The 24,328-nt window shown below is 36.0% G+C and overlaps 15 protein-coding genes across 15 annotated transcripts; all 15 read left to right on the top strand.

The window, feature by feature from the left end:
* The first annotated feature begins 1,489 nt into the window (after positions 1-1,489).
* LOC145844978 (uncharacterized) lies at positions 1,490-2,642 on the top strand. The gene is made up of 2 exons (XM_082952397.1): positions 1,490-1,954; positions 2,304-2,642. The coding sequence occupies exons 1-2, from the start codon at positions 1,490-1,492 to the stop codon at positions 2,640-2,642; spliced, it is 804 nt and encodes a 267-aa protein (XP_082808523.1).
* A 189-nt stretch (positions 2,643-2,831) lies between these two features.
* Positions 2,832-3,143, top strand: LOC145844497 (histone H4-like). The gene has a single exon (XM_082951897.1). The coding sequence runs from the start codon at positions 2,832-2,834 to the stop codon at positions 3,141-3,143; it is 312 nt and encodes a 103-aa protein (XP_082808023.1).
* A 184-nt stretch (positions 3,144-3,327) lies between these two features.
* On the top strand, positions 3,328-3,708 carry LOC145844977 (histone H2A-like). Its single transcript, XM_082952396.1, has one exon. The coding sequence runs from the start codon at positions 3,328-3,330 to the stop codon at positions 3,706-3,708; it is 381 nt and encodes a 126-aa protein (XP_082808522.1).
* A 171-nt stretch (positions 3,709-3,879) lies between these two features.
* Positions 3,880-4,239, top strand: LOC145844976 (histone H2B 1/2-like). Its single transcript, XM_082952395.1, has one exon. It carries the CDS (start codon positions 3,880-3,882, stop codon positions 4,237-4,239), a length of 360 nt encoding a protein of 119 aa, XP_082808521.1.
* Positions 4,240-8,864: 4,625 nt separating this feature from the next.
* Positions 8,865-9,275, top strand: LOC145844355 (histone H3). The gene has a single exon (XM_082951749.1). It carries the CDS (start codon positions 8,865-8,867, stop codon positions 9,273-9,275), a length of 411 nt encoding a protein of 136 aa, XP_082807875.1.
* A 189-nt stretch (positions 9,276-9,464) lies between these two features.
* On the top strand, positions 9,465-9,776 carry LOC145844596 (histone H4-like). Its single transcript, XM_082951993.1, has one exon. It carries the CDS (start codon positions 9,465-9,467, stop codon positions 9,774-9,776), a length of 312 nt encoding a protein of 103 aa, XP_082808119.1.
* Positions 9,777-9,960: 184 nt separating this feature from the next.
* LOC145844975 (histone H2A-like) lies at positions 9,961-10,341 on the top strand. Its single transcript, XM_082952394.1, has one exon. The coding sequence runs from the start codon at positions 9,961-9,963 to the stop codon at positions 10,339-10,341; it is 381 nt and encodes a 126-aa protein (XP_082808520.1).
* A 164-nt stretch (positions 10,342-10,505) lies between these two features.
* Positions 10,506-10,865, top strand: LOC145844974 (histone H2B 1/2-like). Its single transcript, XM_082952393.1, has one exon. The coding sequence runs from the start codon at positions 10,506-10,508 to the stop codon at positions 10,863-10,865; it is 360 nt and encodes a 119-aa protein (XP_082808519.1).
* A 4,625-nt stretch (positions 10,866-15,490) lies between these two features.
* LOC145844356 (histone H3) lies at positions 15,491-15,901 on the top strand. Its single transcript, XM_082951750.1, has one exon. It carries the CDS (start codon positions 15,491-15,493, stop codon positions 15,899-15,901), a length of 411 nt encoding a protein of 136 aa, XP_082807876.1.
* A 181-nt stretch (positions 15,902-16,082) lies between these two features.
* LOC145844536 (histone H4-like) lies at positions 16,083-16,394 on the top strand. The gene has a single exon (XM_082951934.1). It carries the CDS (start codon positions 16,083-16,085, stop codon positions 16,392-16,394), a length of 312 nt encoding a protein of 103 aa, XP_082808060.1.
* Positions 16,395-16,576: 182 nt separating this feature from the next.
* Positions 16,577-16,957, top strand: LOC145844973 (histone H2A). Its single transcript, XM_082952391.1, has one exon. It carries the CDS (start codon positions 16,577-16,579, stop codon positions 16,955-16,957), a length of 381 nt encoding a protein of 126 aa, XP_082808517.1.
* Positions 16,958-17,121: 164 nt separating this feature from the next.
* Positions 17,122-17,481, top strand: LOC145844972 (histone H2B 1/2-like). Its single transcript, XM_082952390.1, has one exon. The coding sequence runs from the start codon at positions 17,122-17,124 to the stop codon at positions 17,479-17,481; it is 360 nt and encodes a 119-aa protein (XP_082808516.1).
* Positions 17,482-22,754: 5,273 nt separating this feature from the next.
* On the top strand, positions 22,755-23,165 carry LOC145844344 (histone H3-like). Its single transcript, XM_082951737.1, has one exon. It carries the CDS (start codon positions 22,755-22,757, stop codon positions 23,163-23,165), a length of 411 nt encoding a protein of 136 aa, XP_082807863.1.
* A 175-nt stretch (positions 23,166-23,340) lies between these two features.
* LOC145844971 (histone H4-like) lies at positions 23,341-23,652 on the top strand. The gene has a single exon (XM_082952389.1). The coding sequence runs from the start codon at positions 23,341-23,343 to the stop codon at positions 23,650-23,652; it is 312 nt and encodes a 103-aa protein (XP_082808515.1).
* Positions 23,653-23,834: 182 nt separating this feature from the next.
* LOC145844969 (histone H2A) lies at positions 23,835-24,215 on the top strand. The gene has a single exon (XM_082952388.1). It carries the CDS (start codon positions 23,835-23,837, stop codon positions 24,213-24,215), a length of 381 nt encoding a protein of 126 aa, XP_082808514.1.
* Positions 24,216-24,328: the final 113 nt, after the last annotated feature.

The raw sequence follows: 24,328 nt of genomic DNA, 5'->3' as shown, positions 1-24,328 counted from the left end.
TTAATCTAGGTTGAGTAAACTAGGAAATTACTATTAGCAGTAAAGCAGTTAAAACACATGTTTAACTTGGTAAATACTTCAATCGTAAACTTTAAAAGACAGTACTGTTGTTGTTTCAAAATATGTGTCAAGAAAGTAGTAAGTTGTTCTATGTTGTTTCGACTGACTTTAAATTTATGTGAAGTGACAAAACAAAGTTTGAAAAAAAAACTTAATTGCATTATTTTCCACTTAAAAAGTTTCAAAGATAGATTGAAAGGTTATGAGTGCTGATTGTAAACAAAGCTTTATTCAAACACTAAGTTTGTCAATCTTATTTCAAAACTTTTTCATTTCGACTTTCTTACTCGATTTTATTTTGTGTATAACGCTGCTTAAAAAATAAACCAACCTCTTTTTTTACGTAAAATTTTTCACCCAAAAGATATCAGCTTTTGTTTAAGTTCAAATTTAGTGCTAGTGTTCATAAGCTTTTCCGACTTATTTACTTCTTTGAATTTAATTAACTTTATTTTGTTTGAAAAATTTACAACCAAATCCATTTGTTCGCTTTTATCAGCACACTTTATTCGGTTGAAATCTGCAAAGTTAAAGTTCTTAGTTTGATCAAGGTTAAAGTTTAACGAGCAAAATTGCATCAGTTATTTTTTAAACTGTATAACAGCTTGAACAGTTGTTTGAAACACTAATTGAATGTTAAACTACTTACCTGTTAAACTAGTTTTTCATATACACTGAAAAATAAAATTTGTGTTTAAATGTAGTTTACAACTTTCAAACAAGTATCATCATACTTACTGTACAGCACGTTTTTGAAAGGTTTTTTGGAAAACTTTGTTGTAAGGTAAGTTACTAGTATGTGCAAGAACAAAGTTATCTAGTTGTCTGTTTAATAAAAGTTTTGAGTACATTGCTTATGAGTAATCATAACTAGTAAAGCTAAACAAAATGAACTCTTTTATTCTTTTGGAATTACTTTTTACGCATTAGTTTAAACTGTAATTAACTTGAACATACTTGATAGAACTTACGATTAACAAAACTCCATCAAATCAAAATAAAGAAGTTTTGTTTAAGTTTGAGGTAAAAAAAACCTCGAGCTTTGTTAAAATTTTATTACTTTAGGTGAGCGGCAAAGGAAAACTCAGTCGGAAGTGTGTTAACATGTTTTGTTTCATTTATGTTTTTCTTAATGTATTTAGAGGTGTGCTGTAAGGTACAGGCTGTTATTTCTGGACTTTTCAAACTAATGCTTTTAAAAAAATTACTTTAAGAACAAGTTAGATATGGTTTCTTTCTTACTGGAACTTTTTCAACATTCGTAATAAGACAACTAAGTTTTTATAAGCATATATGTCTTAAACAAACATGCTAATGCTTATATTAAGAAGTAAAAGGTACCTTGCAAAGCATAACTGCTCAACAGTCAATTCGTCACAGTCAGTAACTCTTGCAAGTATCGTTTTGGTCGCTTTAATATTCATTCATGATGTCTACCACAGCAGTAGCAGCAGTACCAGCGCCAGCCGCAGCCAGGTCTTCCAAGAGACCAAGCGCCAAGAAGGCAGAGCACCCTACTTACAGGGAAATGATTAGCTCCGCCCTTGGAGCAATGAAGGAACGAAAAGGTACATCCCGCCAGAAGATACAAAAGTTTATCGCGGACACCTACAAGCTTGACCTCACAGCTTCCAATTCTCACTTGAAGAGAGCACTTACCAGCGGCGTGACCAAAGGTGCTTTTCTCCAGACAACTGGAAAAGGCGCTTCTGGCTCGTTCAAGCTTGCTCCAATGCCAGCTGCTGGGCCCAAGAAGAGGACAAAGAAAGTAGCTAAAAAGCCAGCAGCAAAGAAGGCCCCAGCTAAAAAACCAAAAAAGAAGTGTGCTCCCAAGAAGGCTGCAAAAAAACCAGCAGCCAAAAAGCGACCTGCTAAAAAGTGCGCTCCTAAGAAGGCAGCATCTAAAAAAGCTGCAAGCAAGAAGAAGAAAGTAACCAAGAAGAAGCCGGCAGCCAAAAAAGCATCCAAGAAGAAGAGCTGCAAAAAATAAGTTGTTCTTTTACCCAAGGTCCTTTTCAGGACCACTCTAACAAAATATAACGTAACTCAAAATGCATAAAACAATGCTAAGTTGAAAATATGCAAATTAGACTACACAGCGGAATCGCTCGCGTCCGTGTCTATGCGAACAGTATATAAACTGTCTTGCAACAAACAGTTTTATCATCAAAATGGCTCGTACCAAGCAAACCGCTCGTAAGTCAACCGGAGGCAAGGCTCCAAGGAAACAGCTCGCCACCAAGGCCGCTCGCAAGAGCGCACCCGCTACCGGAGGTGTGAAGAAGCCTCATCGCTACAGGCCCGGCACAGTTGCTCTGAGAGAAATCAGACGCTACCAGAAGTCAACTGAGCTTCTTTTGCGCAAGTTGCCTTTCCAGCGTCTGGTACGCGAAATAGCTCAAGACTTCAAAACTGACTTGAGGTTCCAAAGCAGTGCCGTTATGGCTTTGCAAGAAGCAAGCGAGGCGTACCTCGTTGGTTTGTTCGAAGATACTAACCTTTGCGCGATCCACGCCAAGCGTGTGACAATCATGCCCAAAGACATCCAGCTCGCCAGGAGAATGCGTGGCGAAAGAGCTTAAGCGTTAGCTAAAACCGGTCCTTTTCAGGGCCACCTTAAAGCTTTGACAGTGAGAAAAACTTAACCAAACAAAAAAAATGTAAGTTAAGAGACTTTTTTGAGTATGCAAATTAGTTAGTAGTAACCGTACGCGTCCGTAACAGCTTGTATATAAACTCGACGCACTGACGAAGTAAGTATATTCAACAACATGTCTGGACGCGGCAAAGGAGGTAAAGGCTTGGGAAAGGGAGGTGCTAAGCGCCATCGCAAAGTGCTTCGCGATAACATCCAAGGCATCACGAAGCCGGCAATCCGCCGTTTGGCTCGCCGAGGCGGAGTTAAGCGAATCTCGGGACTGATTTACGAAGAAACGAGAGGCGTCATGAAAGTTTTCTTGGAAAATGTTATTCGCGATGCAGTAACATACACAGAGCACGCCAAGCGCAAGACCGTCACAGCACTCGACGTCGTGTACGCACTCAAGCGTCAAGGAAGAACCTTGTACGGCTTCGGTGGCTAATCGCTTTTGGCAAACCTGGTCCTTTTTAGGACCACCTAATTCAATATAAAAGTTTTACAACACTTTTTGACAAGATTAAGCATTAGCTATGACATATGCAAATTAGTTTTTTCGTTCGACGCGGTTAGGTATGAGTTTTATACTGAGCTGTGCAAGCTATCATCACAATCATTCGAACAACAAAATGTCAGGACGTGGTAAAGGATCAAAACTCAAATCTAAGCCGAAGAGCAGGTCTTCCCGTGCGGGACTGCAGTTTCCAGTCGGTCGCGTGCACCGCCTGTTGCGCACCGGCAACTACAGCCAAAGAGTCGGAGCTGGTGCTCCAGTTTATCTGGCTACCGTTCTCGAGTACTTGAGCGCAGAAGTGCTCGAGCTTGCCGGTAACGCTGCTCGTGACAACAAGAAAAGCAGGATCATTCCTCGCCATTTGCAACTAGCTATTCGCAACGACGAAGAGTTGAACAAACTTCTCGGAGGCGTCACAATTGCTCAAGGTGGTGTTCTTCCAAACATCCAGGCAGTACTATTGCCTAAGAAGACCGCTTCAAAAAAGTCAGCCTAAGTTAAAAAAAACCAGGTCCTTTTCAGGACCACCAAAAATATTTACAACAAACGAGAGAATTGAGAATTGAGAAGTGAGAGAAACCAGCTATCGTTCGCGTACGGAACTATGCTAATTTGCATAATTTTACAGCATATAAACCGGCGCCGAGACAGAAGTCCACACATCATCATGACAGCAACCAAAGGCGCGAAGAAGTCAGTAGCCAAGACCGCTCCGGTCGACGGCAAGAAGAAGCGAAGGAGGAGGAACAAAGAAAGCTTTGGCATCTACGTGTACAAAGTTTTGAAGCAAGTGCACCCCGACACCGGAATTTCCAGCAAGGCAATGGGAATCATGAACTCATTTGTCAACGACATCTTCGAGCGCATTGCAGCAGAGGCTTCACGTTTGGCTCATTACAACAAGAGGTCAACTGTTAGCAGCCGCGAAATTCAAACTGCTGTCAGGCTCTTGCTCCCCGGCGAGTTGTCAAAGCACGCAGTTTCAGAAGGAACTAAAGCTGTTACCAAATACACCAGCTCAAAATAAACGCTCAACAACCGGTCCTTTTTAGGACCACCATTAGAATAGAACCAGCTGTTCATGCTTACTTAAAGTACAAGAATATAAGCTTAGTACAAATAAGTTCTTATTTGTGTAAATAAAAAATTCAAATACTTAAATAAACACACTATTTTTATTGTTTTAAATGCTTTATAAATTTGTAACTCGTTATGTTGTATAAAAAGCATTGCATTAGTCTAATATGATAAAAACAGTAGTAGTGCTTGTAATCAAATGCTTTGTAAAAGAGGTTTAGCTAACTTGATTATGTTGTCCGTAAGATTTTTCATCTGAATACGTTTTATACAAAAGACTTTCTTTTATTCATTTGTTGAAGTTCTGTTAAAAAGTTCAATAAATAAGTGCTTACAAAAAAGTGTCATCTTTTTAAACAAAAATGTATATCACTTATAACCAGCAAAGTCTTAGTTTTGACTTTATTTTTAAGTTGTTGTTGATTTTTAGTAACACAACCGAGCTTTAACTTTTTGAACATGTTCTTCTTATCAATTTAATTGCAATTGAAGACATGTAACACGTTTAAAAAAGTTACGAATACATTACTTATTACAATTACTTACATTACTTATTAATACAATTAACTTATTGTTTAAACAAAACTCATTCTTATTCGTTTTGTTTTGTAGACTTGATTTAAAAACACTCAATAGATATTTGTTGTTAGTTTAATTAAAAAAACAATGATCTGTCACTACATAAAAATTTATGCTTAAATAAGACATTATATTAAATGAGACTTATATTAAACTTTACTTTGCATTGATATTAAAAATACTCAATGGTAGTTATTTAACGGAGGTTTGATTGTCAAAAGTGTATTAGTCTTATTTATCAGAATGCGAATGAAACAATAAAGATCTGTTTAAAAGTTGAACAATCAAATAAATGTAAACAACAGTGATTGTTTAAAACAAACATACAATTGAAATAATCTTTCTCTTTACAAAGATCATACTTGTTTTGTTGAACTCATTTTTTTCTGTGGCTATGACAAATTACGAAATGGTTCAAAGGTAAAAAAGAACAGCTTGTTACCATTTTTTGTAACTTAAACGACTATACTTGTTTGTTTTAAGCTATGTACTTTTTGAATCTAAAGATTAGGTGGATCACCAATTAATTACACAAGCTACTAATGACTACTAAACTCAACAACACAAATACACACACTTAATCAACTTTGTGGTGAAAAAGAATCAAAAAACTATTTCCCTCCAAACTATAAACCCATTATTTATTAAATACCTAGCTTGTTACAATTTCTCTACTTTACTTTTTTATGCAACTGTTCAGAAGGGAACTCTAGCTAGATAACTGCTCTAATCCTTACTTTATTGCTTACTATTAATGAGTGCTTAGTGAAAAGCTTTAACTAACTTGAGTGTCTTTTTCGTAGACTTTTTCCTTTTAACTTTCTTTTCAAAACAAAACTTATTCTCATTCATGCTTACTTTGTGGAAATTTTTTAATTCAATATTTCATTTGTTTTTTAGTTTATTTAAAAAAGCTGTGCCTACGTCACTGTAAAAACTAGTTATATTTTTCAATGAAAATAGTACGCTTAAACTGAAATAGAAATAAAACTTTGACTTATTAACTGAAAACGTTTTAAAATGTTTAATGTCCTTTAAAAATACTTTTCAATTACAATTAAACTACAACTGAAACATGCTTTACAATTCAAAACTGATGTAACACATAAATGTAAACAACATCGATTGTTCAAAAGAAAGAGAACACTATTAACAAGTACACAATTTACACAACAAAATACCTTAATAAAATGATGAACTTGTATAAATAAATCTTTTATTTTACAAAGCTTACATCTACTTAGTTGATTTAAGCTTTCTGATCTTGTCAAGCATATGAAATAAACCATTTGATTAGCTGAAGCATGATACAAAGAAAAGAAGTAAAAAAGTTACTTGTTTGTTACTCTTATGTACGCTATACATAAGAAAACTAAAATTATGCTTTAAGCTGTGTAGTTTTATAAATCTAAAGAAGAAGAAAAAATTGAACAAAGCAAAACCAAAACTTTTTTAACCTTCATTTTTTCACAGCTTATTATGTGATAGTACAAGTTCCATAATAGGCAAACGACAATGTAAAGCTTTGAATCAAGCAAAGACTTTGTTTTATATGGTCTATAATTGAATAAGATAACAGTTACTTTGTTTCAAGTTTATATGTTATTGCTACAACAGCTATGTTCTTAACGACATCCGAGAATAAAATGTAACTTAGCCTAAGTTGTGTTCTGAGCTACATTAACAGTGAGTTAGAGATAACTAGTTACGAACTTTGAAAAGCAAAACATTTAGTCAATGAAATCAATAGTACAGAACATTATGATTAATCTAGGTTGAGTAAACTAGGAAATTACTATTAGCAGTAAAGCAGTTAAAACACATGTTTAACTTGGTAAATACTTCAATCGTAAACTTTAAAAGACAGTACTGTTGTTGTTTCAAAATATGTGTCAAGAAAGTAGTAAGTTGTTCTATGTTGTTTCGACTGACTTTAAATTTATGTGAAGTGACAAAACAAAGTTTGAAAAAAAAACTTAATTGCATTATTTTCCACTTAAAAAGTTTCAAAGATAGATTGAAAGGTTATGAGTGCTGATTGTAAACAAAGCTTTATTCAAACACTAAGTTTGTCAATCTTATTTCAAAACTTTTTCATTTCGACTTTCTTACTCGATTTTATTTTGTGTATAACGCTGCTTAAAAAATAAACCAACCTCTTTTTTTACGTAAAATTTTTCACCCAAAAGATATCAGCTTTTGTTTAAGTTCAAATTTAGTGCTAGTGTTCATAAGCTTTTCCGACTTATTTACTTCTTTGAATTTAATTAACTTTATTTTGTTTGAAAAATTTACAACCAAATCCATTTGTTCGCTTTTATCAGCACACTTTATTCGGTTGAAATCTGCAAAGTTAAAGTTCTTAGTTTGATCAAGGTTTAAGTTTAACGAGCAAAATTGCATCAGTTATTTTTTAAACTGTATAACAGCTTGAACAGTTGTTTGAAACACTAATTGAATGTTAAACTACTTACCTGTTAAACTAGTTTTTCATATACACTGAAAAATAAAATTTGTGTTTAAATGTAGTTTACAACTTTCAAACAAGTATCATCATACTTACTGTACAGCACGTTTTTGAAAGGTTTTTTGGAAAACTTTGTTGTAAGGTAAGTTACTAGTATGTGCAAGAACAAAGTTATCTAGTTGTCTGTTTAATAAAAGTTTTGAGTACATTGCTTATGAGTAATCATAACTAGTAAAGCTAAACAAAATGAACTCTTTTATTCTTTTGGAATTACTTTTTACGCATTAGTTTAAACTGTAATTAACTTGAACATACTTGATAGAACTTACGATTAACAAAACTCCATCAAATCAAAATAAAGAAGTTTTGTTTAAGTTTGAGGTAAAAAAAACCTCGAGCTTTGTTAAAATTTTATTACTTTAGGTGAGCGGCAAAGGAAAACTCAGTCGGAAGTGTGTTAACATGTTTTGTTTCATTTATGTTTTTCTTAATGTATTTAGAGGTGTGCTGTAAGGTACAGGCTGTTATTTCTGGACTTTTCAAACTAATGCTTTTAAAAAAATTACTTTAAGAACAAGTTAGATATGGTTTCTTTCTTACTGGAACTTTTTCAACATTCGTAATAAGACAACTAAGTTTTTATAAGCATATATGTCTTAAACAAACATGCTAATGCTTATATTAAGAAGTAAAAGGTACCTTGCAAAGCATAACTGCTCAACAGTCAATTCGTCACAGTCAGTAACTCTTGCAAGTATCGTTTTGGTCGCTTTAATATTCATTCATGATGTCTACCACAGCAGTAGCAGCAGTACCAGCGCCAGCCGCAGCCAGGTCTTCCAAGAGACCAAGCGCCAAGAAGGCAGAGCACCCTACTTACAGGGAAATGATTAGCTCCGCCCTTGGAGCAATGAAGGAACGAAAAGGTACATCCCGCCAGAAGATACAAAAGTTTATCGCGGACACCTACAAGCTTGACCTCACAGCTTCCAATTCTCACTTGAAGAGAGCACTTACCAGCGGCGTGACCAAAGGTGCTTTTCTCCAGACAACTGGAAAAGGCGCTTCTGGCTCGTTCAAGCTTGCTCCAATGCCAGCTGCTGGGCCCAAGAAGAGGACAAAGAAAGTAGCTAAAAAGCCAGCAGCAAAGAAGGCCCCAGCTAAAAAACCAAAAAAGAAGTGTGCTCCCAAGAAGGCTGCAAAAAAACCAGCAGCCAAAAAGCGACCTGCTAAAAAGTGCGCTCCTAAGAAGGCAGCATCTAAAAAAGCTGCAAGCAAGAAGAAGAAAGTAACCAAGAAGAAGCCGGCAGCCAAAAAAGCATCCAAGAAGAAGAGCTGCAAAAAATAAGTTGTTCTTTTACCCAAGGTCCTTTTCAGGACCACTCTAACAAAATATAACGTAACTCAAAATGCATAAAACAATGCTAAGTTGAAAATATGCAAATTAGACTACACAGCGGAATCGCTCGCGTCCGTGTCTATGCGAACAGTATATAAACTGTCTTGCAACAAACAGTTTTATCATCAAAATGGCTCGTACCAAGCAAACCGCTCGTAAGTCAACCGGAGGCAAGGCTCCAAGGAAACAGCTCGCCACCAAGGCCGCTCGCAAGAGCGCACCCGCTACCGGAGGTGTGAAGAAGCCTCATCGCTACAGGCCCGGCACAGTTGCTCTGAGAGAAATCAGACGCTACCAGAAGTCAACTGAGCTTCTTTTGCGCAAGTTGCCTTTCCAGCGTCTGGTACGCGAAATAGCTCAAGACTTCAAAACTGACTTGAGGTTCCAAAGCAGTGCCGTTATGGCTTTGCAAGAAGCAAGCGAGGCGTACCTCGTTGGTTTGTTCGAAGATACTAACCTTTGCGCGATCCACGCCAAGCGTGTGACAATCATGCCCAAAGACATCCAGCTCGCCAGGAGAATGCGTGGCGAAAGAGCTTAAGCGTTAGCTAAAACCGGTCCTTTTCAGGGCCACCTTAAAGCTTTGACAGTGAGAAAAACTTAACCAAACAAAAAAAATGTAAGTTAAGAGACTTTTTTGAGTATGCAAATTAGTTAGTAGTAACCGTACGCGTCCGTAACAGCTTGTATATAAACTCGACGCACTGACGAAGTAAGTATATTCAACAACATGTCTGGACGCGGCAAAGGAGGTAAAGGCTTGGGAAAGGGAGGTGCTAAGCGCCATCGCAAAGTGCTTCGCGATAACATCCAAGGCATCACGAAGCCGGCAATCCGCCGTTTGGCTCGCCGAGGCGGAGTTAAGCGAATCTCGGGACTGATTTACGAAGAAACGAGAGGCGTCATGAAAGTTTTCTTGGAAAATGTTATTCGCGATGCAGTAACATACACAGAGCACGCCAAGCGCAAGACCGTCACAGCACTCGACGTCGTGTACGCACTCAAGCGTCAAGGAAGAACCTTGTACGGCTTCGGTGGCTAATCGCTTTTGGCAAACCTGGTCCTTTTTAGGACCACCTAATTCAATATAAAAGTTTTACAACACTTTTTGACAAGATTAAGCATTAGCTATGACATATGCAAATTAGTTTTTTCGTTCGACGCGGTTAGGTATGAGTTTTATACTGAGCTGTGCAAGCTATCATCACAATCATTCGAACAACAAAATGTCAGGACGTGGTAAAGGATCAAAACTCAAATCTAAGCCGAAGAGCAGGTCTTCCCGTGCGGGACTGCAGTTTCCAGTCGGTCGCGTGCACCGCCTGTTGCGCACCGGCAACTACAGCCAAAGAGTCGGAGCTGGTGCTCCAGTTTATCTGGCTACCGTTCTCGAGTACTTGAGCGCAGAAGTGCTCGAGCTTGCCGGTAACGCTGCTCGTGACAACAAGAAAAGCAGGATCATTCCTCGCCATTTGCAACTAGCTATTCGCAACGACGAAGAGTTGAACAAACTTCTCGGAGGCGTCACAATTGCTCAAGGTGGTGTTCTTCCAAACATCCAGGCAGTACTATTGCCTAAGAAGACCGCTTCAAAAAAGTCAGCCTAAGTTAAAAAAAACCAGGTCCTTTTCAGGACCACCAAAAATATTTACAACAAACGAGAGAATTGAGAAGTGAGAGAAACCAGCTATCGTTCGCGTACGGAACTATGCTAATTTGCATAATTTTACAGCATATAAACCGGCGCCGAGACAGAAGTCCACACATCATCATGACAGCAACCAAAGGCGCGAAGAAGTCAGTAGCCAAGACCGCTCCGGTCGACGGCAAGAAGAAGCGAAGGAGGAGGAACAAAGAAAGCTTTGGCATCTACGTGTACAAAGTTTTGAAGCAAGTGCACCCCGACACCGGAATTTCCAGCAAGGCAATGGGAATCATGAACTCATTTGTCAACGACATCTTCGAGCGCATTGCAGCAGAGGCTTCACGTTTGGCTCATTACAACAAGAGGTCAACTGTTAGCAGCCGCGAAATTCAAACTGCTGTCAGGCTCTTGCTCCCCGGCGAGTTGTCAAAGCACGCAGTTTCAGAAGGAACTAAAGCTGTTACCAAATACACCAGCTCAAAATAAACGCTCAACAACCGGTCCTTTTTAGGACCACCATTAGAATAGAACCAGCTGTTCATGCTTACTTAAAGTACAAGAATATAAGCTTAGTACAAATAAGTTCTTATTTGTGTAAATAAAAAATTCAAATACTTAAATAAACACACTATTTTTATTGTTTTAAATGCTTTATAAATTTGTAACTCGTTATGTTGTATAAAAAGCATTGCATTAGTCTAATATGATAAAAACAGTAGTAGTGCTTGTAATCAAATGCTTTGTAAAAGAGGTTTAGCTAACTTGATTATGTTGTCCGTAAGATTTTTCATCTGAATACGTTTTATACAAAAGACTTTCTTTTATTCATTTGTTGAAGTTCTGTTAAAAAGTTCAATAAATAAGTGCTTACAAAAAAGTGTCATCTTTTTAAACAAAAATGTATATCACTTATAACCAGCAAAGTCTTAGTTTTGACTTTATTTTTAAGTTGTTGTTGATTTTTAGTAACACAACCGAGCTTTAACTTTTTGAACATGTTCTTCTTATCAATTTAATTGCAATTGAAGACATGTAACACGTTTAAAAAAGTTACGAATACATTACTTATTACAATTACTTACATTACTTATTAATACAATTAACTTATTGTTTAAACAAAACTCATTCTTATTCGTTTTGTTTTGTAGACTTGATTTAAAAACACTCAATAGATATTTGTTGTTAGTTTAATTAAAAAAACAATGATCTGTCACTACATAAAAATTTATGCTTAAATAAGACATTATATTAAATGAGACTTATATTAAACTTTACTTTGCATTGATATTAAAAATACTCAATGGTAGTTATTTAACGGAGGTTTGATTGTCAAAAGTGTATTAGTCTTATTTATCAGAATGCAAATGAAACAATAAAGATCTGTTTAAAAGTTGAACAATCAAATAAATGTAAACAACAGTGATTGTTTAAAACAAACATACAATTGAAATAATCTTTCTCTTTACAAAGATCATACTTGTTTTGTTGAACTCATTTTTTTCTGTGGCTATGACAAATTACGAAATGGTTCAAAGGTAAAAAAGAACAGCTTGTTACCATTTTTTGTAACTTAAACGACTATACTTGTTTGTTTTAAGCTATGTACTTTTTGAATCTAAAGATTAGGTGGATCACCAATTAATTACACAAGCTACTAATGACTACTAAACTCAACAACACAAATACACACACTTAATCAACTTTGTGGTGAAAAAGAATCAAAAAACTATTTCCCTCCAAACTATAAACCCATTATTTATTAAATACCTAGCTTGTTACAATTTCTCTACTTTACTTTTTTATGCAACTGTTCAGAAGGGAACTCTAGCTAGATAACTGCTCTAATCCTTACTTTATTGCTTACTATTAATGAGTGCTTAGTGAAAAGCTTTAACTAACTTGAGTGTCTTTTTCGTAGACTTTTTCCTTTTAACTTTCTTTTCAAAACAAAACTTATTCTCATTCATGCTTACTTTGTGGAAATTTTTTAATTCAATATTTCATTTGTTTTTTAGTTTATTTAAAAAAGCTGTGCCTACGTCACTGTAAAAACTAGTTATATTTTTCAATGAAAATAGTACGCTTAAACTGAAATAGAAATAAAACTTTGACTTATTAACTGAAAACGTTTTAAAATGTTTAATGTCCTTTAAAAATACTTTTCAATTACAATTAAACTACAACTGAAACATGCTTTACAATTCAAAACTGATGTAACACATAAATGTAAACAACATCGATTGTTCAAAAGAAAGAGAACACTATTAACAAGTACACAATTTACACAACAAAATACCTTAATAAAATGATGAACTTGTATAAATAAATCTTTTATTTTACAAAGCTTACATCTACTTAGTTGATTTAAGCTTTCTGATCTTGTCAAGCATATGAAATAAACCATTTGATTAGCTGAAGCATGATACAAAGAAAAGAAGTAAAAAACTTACTTGTTTGTTACTCTTATGTACGCTATACATAAGAAAACTAAAATTATGCTTTAAGCTGTGTAGTTTTATAAATCTAAAGAAGAAGAAAAAATTGAACAAAGCAAAACCAAAACTTTTTTAACCTTCATTTTTTCACAGCTTATTATGTGATAGTACAAGTTCCATAATAGGCAAACGACAATGTAAAGCTTTGAATCAAGCAAAGACTTTGTTTTATATGGTCTATAATTGAATAAGATAACAGTTACTTTGTTTCAAGTTTATATGTTATTGCTACAACAGCTATGTTCTTAACGACATCCGAGAATAAAATGTAACTTAGCCTAAGTTGTGTTCTGAGCTACATTAACAGTGAGTTAGAGATAACTAGTTACGAACTTTGAAAAGCAAAACATTTAGTCAATGAAATCAATAGTACAGAACATTATGATTAATCTAGGTTGAGTAAACTAGGAAATTACTATTAGCAGTAAAGCAGTTAAAACACATGTTTAACTTGGTAAATACTTCAATCGTAAACTTTAAAAGACAGTACTGTTGTTGTTTCAAAATATGTGTCAAGAAAGTAGTAAGTTGTTCTATGTTGTTTCGACTGACTTTAAATTTATGTGAAGTGACAAAACAAAGTTTGAAAAAAAAACTTAATTGCATTATTTTCCACTTAAAAAGTTTCAAAGATAGATTGAAAGGTTATGAGTGCTGATTGTAAACAAAGCTTTATTCAAACACTAAGTTTGTCAATCTTATTTCAAAACTTTTTCATTTCGACTTTCTTACTCGATTTTATTTTGTGTATAACGCTGCTTAAAAAATAAACCAACCTCTTTTTTTACGTAAAATTTTTCACCCAAAAGATATCAGCTTTTGTTTAAGTTCAAATTTAGTGCTAGTGTTCATAAGCTTTTCCGACTTATTTACTTCTTTGAATTTAATTAACTTTATTTTGTTTGAAAAATTTACAACCAAATCCATTTGTTCGCTTTTATCAGCACACTTTATTCGGTTGAAATCTGCAAAGTTAAAGTTCTTAGTTTGATCAAGGTTTAAGTTTAACGAGCAAAATTGCATCAGTTATTTTTTAAACTGTATAACAGCTTGAACAGTTGTTTGAAACACTAATTGAATGTTAAACTACTTACCTGTTAAACTAGTTTTTCATATACACTGAAAAATAAAATTTGTGTTTAAATGTAGTTTACAACTTTCAAACAAGTATCATCATACTTACTGTACAGCACGTTTTTGAAAGGTTTTTTGGAAAACTTTGTTGTAAGGTAAGTTACTAGTATGTGCAAGAACAAAGTTATCTAGTTGTCTGTTTAATAAAAGTTTTGAGTACATTGCTTATGAGTAATCATAACTAGTAAAGCTAAACAAAATGAACTCTTTTATTCTTTTGGAATTACTTTTTACGCATTAGTTTAAACTGTAATTAACTTGAACATACTTGATAGAACTTACGATTAACAAAACTCCATCAAATCAAAATAAAGAAGTTTTGTTTAAGTTTGAGGTAAAAAAAACCTCGAGCTTTGTTAAAATTTTATTACTTTAGGTGAGCGGCAAAGGAAAACTCAGTCGGAAGTGTGTTAACATGTTTTGTTTCATTTATGTTTTTCTTAATGTATTTAGAGGTGTGCTGTAAGGTACAGGCTGTTATTTCTGGACTTTTCAAACTAATGCTTTTAAAAAAATTACTTTAAGAACAAGTTAGATATGGTTTCTTTCTTACTGGAACTTTTTCAACATTCGTAATAAGACAACTAAGTTTTTATAAGCATATATGTCTTAAACAAACATGCTAATGCTTATATTAAGAAGTAAAAGGTACCTTGCAAAGCATAACTGCTCAACAGTCAATTCGTCACAGTCAGTAACTCTTGCAAGTATCGTTTTGGTCGCTTTAATATTCATTCATGATGTCTACCACAGCAGTAGCAGCAGTACCAGCGCCAGCCGCAGCCAGGTCTTCCAAGAGACCAAGCGCCAAGAAGGCAGAGCACCCTACTTACAGGGAAATGATTAGCTCCGCCCTTGGAGCAATGAAGGAACGAAAAGGTACATCCCGCCAGAAGATACAAAAGTTTATCGCGGACACCTACAAGCTTGACCTCACAGCTTCCAATTCTCACTTGAAGAGAGCACTTACCAGCGGCGTGACCAAAGGTGCTTTTCTCCAGACAACTGGAAAAGGCGCTTCTGGCTCGTTCAAGCTTGCTCCAATGCCAGCTGCTGGGCCCAAGAAGAGGACAAAGAAAGTAGCTAAAAAGCCAGCAGCAAAGAAGGCCCCAGCTAAAAAACCAAAAAAGAAGTGTGCTCCCAAGAAGGCTGCAAAAAAACCAGCAGCCAAAAAGCGACCTGCTAAAAAGTGCGCTCCTAAGAAGGCAGCATCTAAAAAAGCTGCAAGCAAGAAGAAGAAAGTAACCAAGAAGAAGCCGGCAGCCAAAAAAGCATCCAAGAAGAAGAGCTGCAAAAAATAAGTTGTTCTTTTACCCAAGGTCCTTTTCAGGACCACTCAAACAAAATATAACGCAGCTCAAAATGCATAAAACGATGCTAAGTTGAAAATATGCAAATTAGACTACACAGCGGAATCGCTCGCGTCCGTGTCTATGCGAACAGTATATAAACTGTCTTGCAACAAACAGTTTTATCATCAAAATGGCTCGTACCAAGCAAACCGCTCGTAAGTCAACCGGAGGCAAGGCTCCAAGGAAACAGCTCGCCACCAAGGCCGCTCGCAAGAGCGCACCCGCTACCGGAGGTGTGAAGAAGCCTCATCGCTACAGGCCCGGCACAGTTGCTCTGAGAGAAATCAGACGCTACCAGAAGTCAACTGAGCTTCTTTTGCGCAAGTTGCCTTTCCAGCGTCTGGTACGCGAAATAGCTCAAGACTTCAAAACTGACTTGAGGTTCCAAAGCAGTGCCGTTATGGCTTTGCAAGAAGCAAGCGAGGCGTACCTCGTTGGTTTGTTCGAAGATACTAACCTTTGCGCGATCCACGCCAAGCGTGTGACAATCATGCCCAAAGACATCCAGCTCGCCAGGAGAATGCGTGGCGAAAGAGCTTAAGCGTTAGCTAAAACCGGTCCTTTTCAGGGCCACCTTAAAACTTTGACAGTGAGAAAAACTTAACCAAACGAAAAAATGTAAGACTTTTTTGAGTATGCAAATTAGTTAGTAGTAACCGTACGCGTCCGTAACAGCTTGTATATAAACTCGACGCACTGACGAAATAAGTATATTCAACAACATGTCTGGACGCGGCAAAGGAGGTAAAGGCTTGGGAAAGGGAGGTGCTAAGCGCCATCGCAAAGTGCTTCGCGATAACATCCAAGGCATCACGAAGCCGGCAATCCGCCGTTTGGCTCGCCGAGGCGGAGTTAAGCGAATCTCGGGACTGATTTACGAAGAAACGAGAGGCGTCATGAAAGTTTTCTTGGAAAATGTTATTCGCGATGCAGTAACATACACAGAGCACGCCAAGCGCAAGACCGTCACAGCACTCGACGTCGTGTACGCACTCAAGCGTCAAGGAAGAACCTTGTACGGCTTCGGTGGCTAATCGCTTTTAGCAAACCCGGTCCTTTTTAGGACCACCTAATTCAATATAAAAGTTTTACAACACTTTTGACAAGATTAAGCATTAGCTATGACATATGCAAATTAGTTTTTCGTTCGACGCGGTTAGGTATGCGTTGTATATTGAGCTGTGCAAGCTATCATCACAATCATTCGAACAACAAAATGTCAGGACGTGGTAAAGGATCAAAACTCAAATCTAAGCCGAAGAGCAGGTCTTCCCGTGCAGGACTGCAGTTTCCAGTCGGTCGCGTGCACCGCCTGTTGCGCACCGGCAACTACAGCCAAAGAGTCGGAGCTGGTGCTCCAGTTTATCTGGCTGCCGTTCTCGAGTACTTGAGCGCAGAAGTGCTCGAGCTTGCCGGTAACGCTGCTCGTGACAACAAGAAAAGCAGGATCATTCCTCGCCATTTGCAACTAGCTATTCGCAACGACGAAGAGTTGAACAAACTTCTCGGAGGCGTCACAATTGCTCAAGGTGGTGTTCTTCCAAACATCCAGGCAGTACTATTGCCTAAGAAGACCGCTTCAAAAAAGTCAGCCTAAGTTAAAAAAAACCAGGTCCTTTTCAGGACCACCAAAAATATTTACAACAAACTAGAGAATTGTGAAGTGAGAGAAACCAGCTATCGTTCGCGTACGGAACTATGCTAATTTGCATAATTTTACAGCATATAAACCGGCGCCGAGACAGAAGTCCACACATCATCATGACAGCAACCAAAGGCGCGAAGAAGTCAGTAGCCAAGACCGCTCCGGTCGACGGCAAGAAGAAGCGAAGGAGGAGGAACAAAGAAAGCTTTGGCATCTACGTGTACAAAGTTTTGAAGCAAGTGCACCCCGACACCGGAATTTCCAGCAAGGCAATGGGAATCATGAACTCATTTGTCAACGACATCTTCGAGCGCATTGCAGCAGAGGCTTCACGTTTGGCTCATTACAACAAGAGGTCAACTGTTAGCAGCCGCGAAATTCAAACTGCTGTCAGGCTCTTGCTCCCCGGCGAGTTGTCAAAGCACGCAGTTTCAGAAGGAACTAAAGCTGTTACCAAATACACCAGCTCAAAATAAACGCTAAACAACCGGTCCTTTTTAGGACCACCATTTGAATAGAACCAGCTGTTCATGTTTACTTAAAGTACAAGAATATAAGCTTAGTACAAATAAATTCTTATTTGTGTAAATTAAAAACTCATATACTTAAATAAACACACTATTTTTATTGTTTTAAATGCTTTATAAATTTGTAACTCGTTATGTTGTAGAAAAAGCATTGCATTAGTCTAAAAACAGTAGTAGTGTTGTAATCAAATGGTTTGTAAAAGATGTTTAACTAACTTGATTTTGTTGTCCGTAAGATCTTTCATCTGAATACTTTTTGTACAAAACACTTGTTTTTATTCATTTGCTGAAGTTCTGTTGAAACATTCAATAAATAAGTGCTTACAAAAAAGTATCATCTTTAAACGAAAATGTATATCACTTATAACATGCAAAAACTTAGTTGTAACTTTATTTTAAGTTGTTGTTGATTATTAGTAACACAACCGAGCTTTAACTTTTTAAACGAGTTCTTCTTATCAATTTAATTGCAATTGAAGTCATGTAACACGTTTTAAAAAGTTACGAATACATAAATGAATACAAAAATGGTTGTTCAAAACAAAAAATTACAGATGTGTTTTTCAAGTAAAATAACATATTCCTTCTTTCAAAGCTCACTTCTGTTTAGCATATTCAAGAAACATTTTCAATTCAAAACATAAACACACAAAACAAACCAGCTCATTGGTTGAAACTTGGTAAAACACAAAAAAGTGACTGCTTGTACTTTTTTAAGTAATTTATTATTCTAGTTTTCAAAGTAAAATGTACTTGTTTTAACTAGATATGAGACAACTTACTGACCTTTAACAACTCTAGTAGTTTGTTGAAAGTTATGTTTCTACATATCTAAAGTAATCAGGACCACCAGTTGATTTAAGCAGCTACTAATGTCGAGTAAACAGTGTCAAACAAGCTTAAACTAAGCGACAAAAAAATGTACAAATTTATATCTACACTGTGCGTGTTTGTAAAAAGTAACAGTTAGTGTATTTCAATAACTTCTAAATAAACTTTCTAAAACTGAATTTCTCTGTTTTTATTTCTACTAGTTAGTTACACTTACTTTAGTTTTTGTAGTTCTACTTGACATTTTAAACTACTTTTGATAATGTAGAATAAGTTTTTCTGCTTCACTAGTATTTAAATGTTAGGTAAAAATGTTTTTTAATGGGAATTTTCTTGTTTAACTTATTGTTTAAACAAAACTTATTCTAGTTCATTTTACTTTGTAAACTTGTTTTTCAAAAACTCAATAGATATTTGTTGTTAGTTTAAATCTGTCACTAAATAAAAATCTATGTTTAAATAAGACATTGTATTAAATGAGAAGAAAAATTTACTTTGCGTTGATACTAAAAATGCTCAATGATATTTATTTAAGGTCTGATTGTCAAATAAGTATTAGTTTTATTTATCAGAATGCAAATGAAACAATAAAAAACTGTTTAAAAGTTGAACAGTAATGTAAACAACAGTGATTGTTTAAAACAAACATACAATTGAAATAATCTTTCTGCTTACAAAGCTCATACTTGTTTTGTTGAACTCATTTTTTCTGTGGCTATGACAAATAACGACATGATTCCAAGATAAAAATGGAACAGCTTGTTACCATTTTTTGTAACTCTTTTTTAAACTATGTATGAGACAACTCAAAACGACGATACTTGTTTGTTTTAAGCTATGTACTTTTTGAATCTAAAGATTAGGTGGATCACCAATTTAATACACAAGCTACTAATGACTACTAAACTCAACAACACAAATACACACACTTAATAAACTTTGTGGTGAAAAAGAATCAAAAAACTATTTCCCTCCAAACTATAAACCCATTATTTATTAAATACCTAGCTTGCTACAATTTCTCTACTATACTTTTTTTATGCAACTGTTAAGAAGGGAACTCTAGCTAGATAACTACTCTAATCCTTACTTTATTGCTTACTATTATCGAATGCTTAGTGAAAAGCTTTAACTAACTTGAGTGTCTTTTTCGAGGCCTTTTAACTTTCTTTTCCAAATAAAACTTATTCTTATTCATGCTTACTTTGTGGACATTTTTTAATTCAATATTTCATTTGTTTTTTAGTTTATTAAAAAAAACTGTGCCTACGTCACTGTAAAAACTATTTGTATTTTTCAATGAAAATAGTACGCTTAAACAGAAATAAAAATAAAACTTTGACTTATTAACTGAAAACGTTTTAAACTGTTAATAACAAACAATGTTTAGTGTCCTTAAAAAATACTGTTCAATTACAATTAAACTACAACTGAAACATGCTTAACAATTCAAAACTGGTGTAACACATAAATGTAAACAACATCGTTTGTTCAAAAGAAAGAGAACACTATTAACAAGTACACAATTTACAAAACAAAATACCTTAATAAAATGATGAACTTGTATAAATAAATCTTTTATTTTACAAAGCTTACATCTACTTACTTGATTTAAGCTTTCTAATCTTGTCAAGCATATGAAATAAACCAATTGATTAGCTGAAACATGGTACAAAGAAAAGAAGTAAAAAAATTGTTACCACTTGTTTGTTACCCTTATGTACGCTATAAATAAGAAAACTAAAATTACTGTAACTTGTTGCTTTAAGCTGTGTAGTTTTTATAAATCTAAAGAAGAAGAAAAATTGGACAAAGCAAAACCAAAACTTTTTTAGCCTTCATTTTTTTGCAGCTGATTATGTGATAGTACAAGTTCCATAATAGGCAAACAACAATGTAAAACTTTGAATCAAGCAAATACTTTGTTTTATATGGTCTATAACTGAATAAGATAACAGTTACTTTGTTTCAAGTTTATATGTTATTGCTACAACAGCTATGTTCTTAACGACATCCGAGAATAAAATGCAACTTATCCTAAGCTGTGTTTTTAACTACATTAACAGTAAGTTAGAGATAACTAGTTACGAATTTTGAAAAGCAAAACAATGAAAAGTCAATGAAATCAATGGTACAGAACATTATGATTAATCTAGGTTGAGTAAACTAGGAAATCACTATTAGCAGTAAAGCAGTTAAAACACATGTTTAACTTGGTAAACACTTCAATCGTAAACTTTAAAAAACAGTACTGTTGTTGTTTCAAAATATGTGTCAAGAAAGTAGTAAGTTGTTCTATGTTGTTTCGACTGACTTTAAAACTTTATGAGAAGTGACAAAACAAAGTTTGAAAAAAAAACTTAGTTGCATTATTTTCCAGTTTAAAAGTTTCAAAGATAGATTGAAAGGTTATGAGTGCTGATTGTAAACAAAGCTTTATTCAAACACTAAGTTTGTCAATCTTATTTCAAAACTTTTTCATTTCGATTTTCTTAGTCGATTTTATTTTGTATATAATGCTGCTTAAAAAATAAACCAACCTCTTTTTTTACGTACAATTTTTCATCCAAAAGATATCAGCTTTTGTTTAAGTTCAAATTTAGTGCTAGTGTTCATAAGCTTTTTCGACTTATTTACTTCTTTGAATTTAATTAACTTTATTTTGTTTGAAAAATTTACAACCAAATCCATTTGTTCACTTTTATCAGCACACTTTATTCGGTTGAAATCTGCAAAGTTAAAGTTCTTAGTTTGATCAAGGTTTAAGTTTAACGAGCAAAATTGCATCAGTTATTTTTTAAACTGTATAACAGCTTGAATCAGTTGTTTAAAACACTAATTGAATGTTAAACTACTTACCTGTTAAACTAGTTTTTCATATACACTGAAAAATAAAATTTGTGTTTAAATGTAGTTTACAACTTTAAACAAGTATCATCATAGTTACTGTACAGCACGTTTTTGAAAGGTTGTTTGGAAAACATTGTTGTAAGGTAAGTTACTAGTATGTGCAAGAACAAAGTTATCTAGTTGTCTGTTTAATAAAAGTTTTGAGTACATTGCTTATGAGTATATTGATTATGAGTAATCATGACTAGTAAAGCTAAACAAAATGAACTCTTTTATTCTTTTGGAATTACTTTTTACACATTAGTTTAAACTGTAATTAACTTGAACATACTTGAACATACTTGATAGAACTTACGATTAACAAAACTCCATGAAATCGATATAATGAAATTTTGTTTAAGTTTGAGGTAAAAAAAAACCTTGTGCTTTGTTAAAACTTTATTACTTTAGGTGAGCGGCAAAGGAAAACTCAGTCGGAAGTGTGTTAACATGTTTTGTTTCATTTATGTTTTTCTTAATGTATTTAGAGGTGTGCTGTAAGATACAGGCTGTTATTTCTGGACTTTTCAAACTAATGCTTTTAAAAAAATTACTTTTAGAACAAGTTAGAAATGGTTTCTTTCTTACTGGAACTTTTTCAACATTCGTAATAAGACAACTAAGTTTTTATAAGCATATATGTATTAAACAAACATGCTAATGCTTATATTAAGAAGTAAAAGGTACCTTGCAAAGCATAACTGCTCAACAGTCAATTCGTCACAGTCAGTAACTCTTGCAAGTATCGTTTTGGTCGCTTTAATATTCATTCATCATGTCTACCACAGCAGTAGCAGCAGTACCAGCGCCAGCCGCAGCCAGGTCTTCCAAGAGACCAAGCGCCAAGAAGGCAGAGCACCCTACTTACAGGGAAATGATTAGCTCTGCCCTTGGAGCAATGAAGGAACGAAAAGGTACATCCCGCCAGAAGATACAAAAGTTTATCGCGGACACCTACAAGCTTGACCTCACAGCTTCCAATTCTCACTTGAAGAGAGCACTTACCAGCGGCGTGACCAAAGGTGCTTTTCTCCAGACTACTGGAAAAGGCGCTTCTGGCTCGTTTAAGCTTGCTCCAATGCCAGCTGCTGGACCCAAGAAGAGGACAAAGAAAGTAGCTAAAAAGTCAGCAGCTAAAAAACCAAAAAAGAAGTGTGCTCCTAAGAAGGCTGCAAAAAAACCAGCAGCCAAAAAGCGACCTGCTAAAAAGTGCGCTCCTAAGAAGGCAGCATCTAAAAAAGCTGCAAGCAAGAAGAAGAAAGTAACCAAGAAGAAGCCGGCAGCCAAAAAAGCATCCAAGAAGAAGAGCTGCAAAAAATAAGTTGTTCTTTTACCCAAGGTCCTTTTCAGGACCACTCTAACAAAATATAACGTAACTCAAAATGCATAAAACGATGCTAAGTTGAAAATATGCAAATTAGACTACACAGCGGAATCGCTCGCGTCCGTGTCTATGCGAACAGTATATAAACTGTCTTCCAACAAACAGTTTTATCATCAAAATGGCTCGTACCAAGCAAACCGCTCGTAAGTCAACCGGAGGCAAGGCTCCAAGGAAACAGCTCGCCACCAAGGCCGCTCGCAAGAGCGCACCCGCTACCGGAGGTGTGAAGAAGCCTCATCGCTACAGGCCCGGCACAGTTGCTCTGAGAGAAATCAGACGCTACCAGAAGTCAACTGAGCTTCTTTTGCGCAAGTTGCCTTTCCAGCGTCTGGTACGTGAAATAGCTCAAGACTTCAAAACTGACTTGAGGTTCCAAAGCAGTGCCGTTATGGCTTTGCAAGAAGCAAGCGAGGCGTACCTCGTTGGTTTGTTCGAAGATACTAACCTTTGCGCGATCCACGCCAAGCGTGTGACAATCATGCCCAAAGACATCCAGCTCGCCAGTAGAATGCGTGGCGAAAGAGCTTAAGCGTTAGCTAAAACCGGTCCTTTTCAGGGCCACCTTAAAACTTTGACAGTGAGAAAAACTTAAATGTAAGTTAAGAGACTTTTTGAGTATGCAAATTAGTTAGTAGTAACCGTACGCATCCGTAACAGCTTGTATATAAACTCGACGCACTGACGAAATAAGTATATTCAACAACATGTCTGGACGCGGCAAAGGAGGTAAAGGCTTGGGAAAGGGAGGTGCTAAGCGCCATCGCAAAGTGCTTCGCGATAACATCCAAGGCATCACGAAGCCGGCAATCCGCCGTTTTGCTCGCCGAGGCGGAGTTAAGCGAATCTCGGGACTGATTTACGAAGAAACGAGAGGCGTCATGAAAGTTTTCTTGGAAAATGTTATTCGCGATGCAGTAACATACACAGAGCACGCCAAGCGCAAGACCGTCACAGCACTCGACGTCGTGTACGCACTCAAGCGTCAAGGAAGAACCTTGTACGGCTTCGGTGGCTAATCGCTTTTAGCAAACCCGGTACTTTTTAGGACCACCTAATTCAATATAAGAGTTTTACAACATTTCTGACAAGATTAAGCATTAGCTATGACATATGCAAATTAGTTTTTTGTTCGACGCGGTTAGGTATGAGTTTTATGTTGAGCTGTGCAAGCTATCATCACAATCATTCGAACAACAAAATGTCAGGACGTGGTAAAGGATCAAAACTCAAATCTAAGCCGAAGAGCAGGTCTTCCCGTGCAGGACTGCAGTTTCCAGTCGGTCGCGTGCACCGCCTGTTGCGCACCGGCAACTACAGCCAAAGAGTCGGAGCTGGTGCTCCAGTTTATCTGGCTGCCGTTCTCGAGTACTTGAGCGCAGAAGTGCTCGAGCTTGCCGGTAACGCTGCTCGTGACAACAAGAAAAGCAGGATCATTCCTCGCCATTTGCAACTAGCTATTCGCAACGACGAAGAGTTGAACAAACTTCTCGGCGGCGTCACAATTGCTCAAGGTGGTGTTCTTCCAAACATCCAGGCAGTACTATTGCCTAAGAAGACCGCTTCAAAAAAGTCAGCCTAAGTTGAAAGAAAAACCAGGTCCTTTTCAGGACCACCAAAAATATTTACAACAAACGAGAGAATTGTGAAGTGAGAGAAAGTAGCTATTGTTCGCGTACGGAACTATGCTAATTT

Source organism: Thalia democratica, chromosome 9, assembly GCF_965202585.1.
Source record: "Thalia democratica chromosome 9, ktThaDemo2.hap1.1, whole genome shotgun sequence".
Classification (NCBI taxonomy): domain Eukaryota; kingdom Metazoa; phylum Chordata; class Thaliacea; order Salpida; family Salpidae; genus Thalia; species Thalia democratica.
This window is presented reverse-complemented; position numbering and strand designations above follow the sequence as displayed.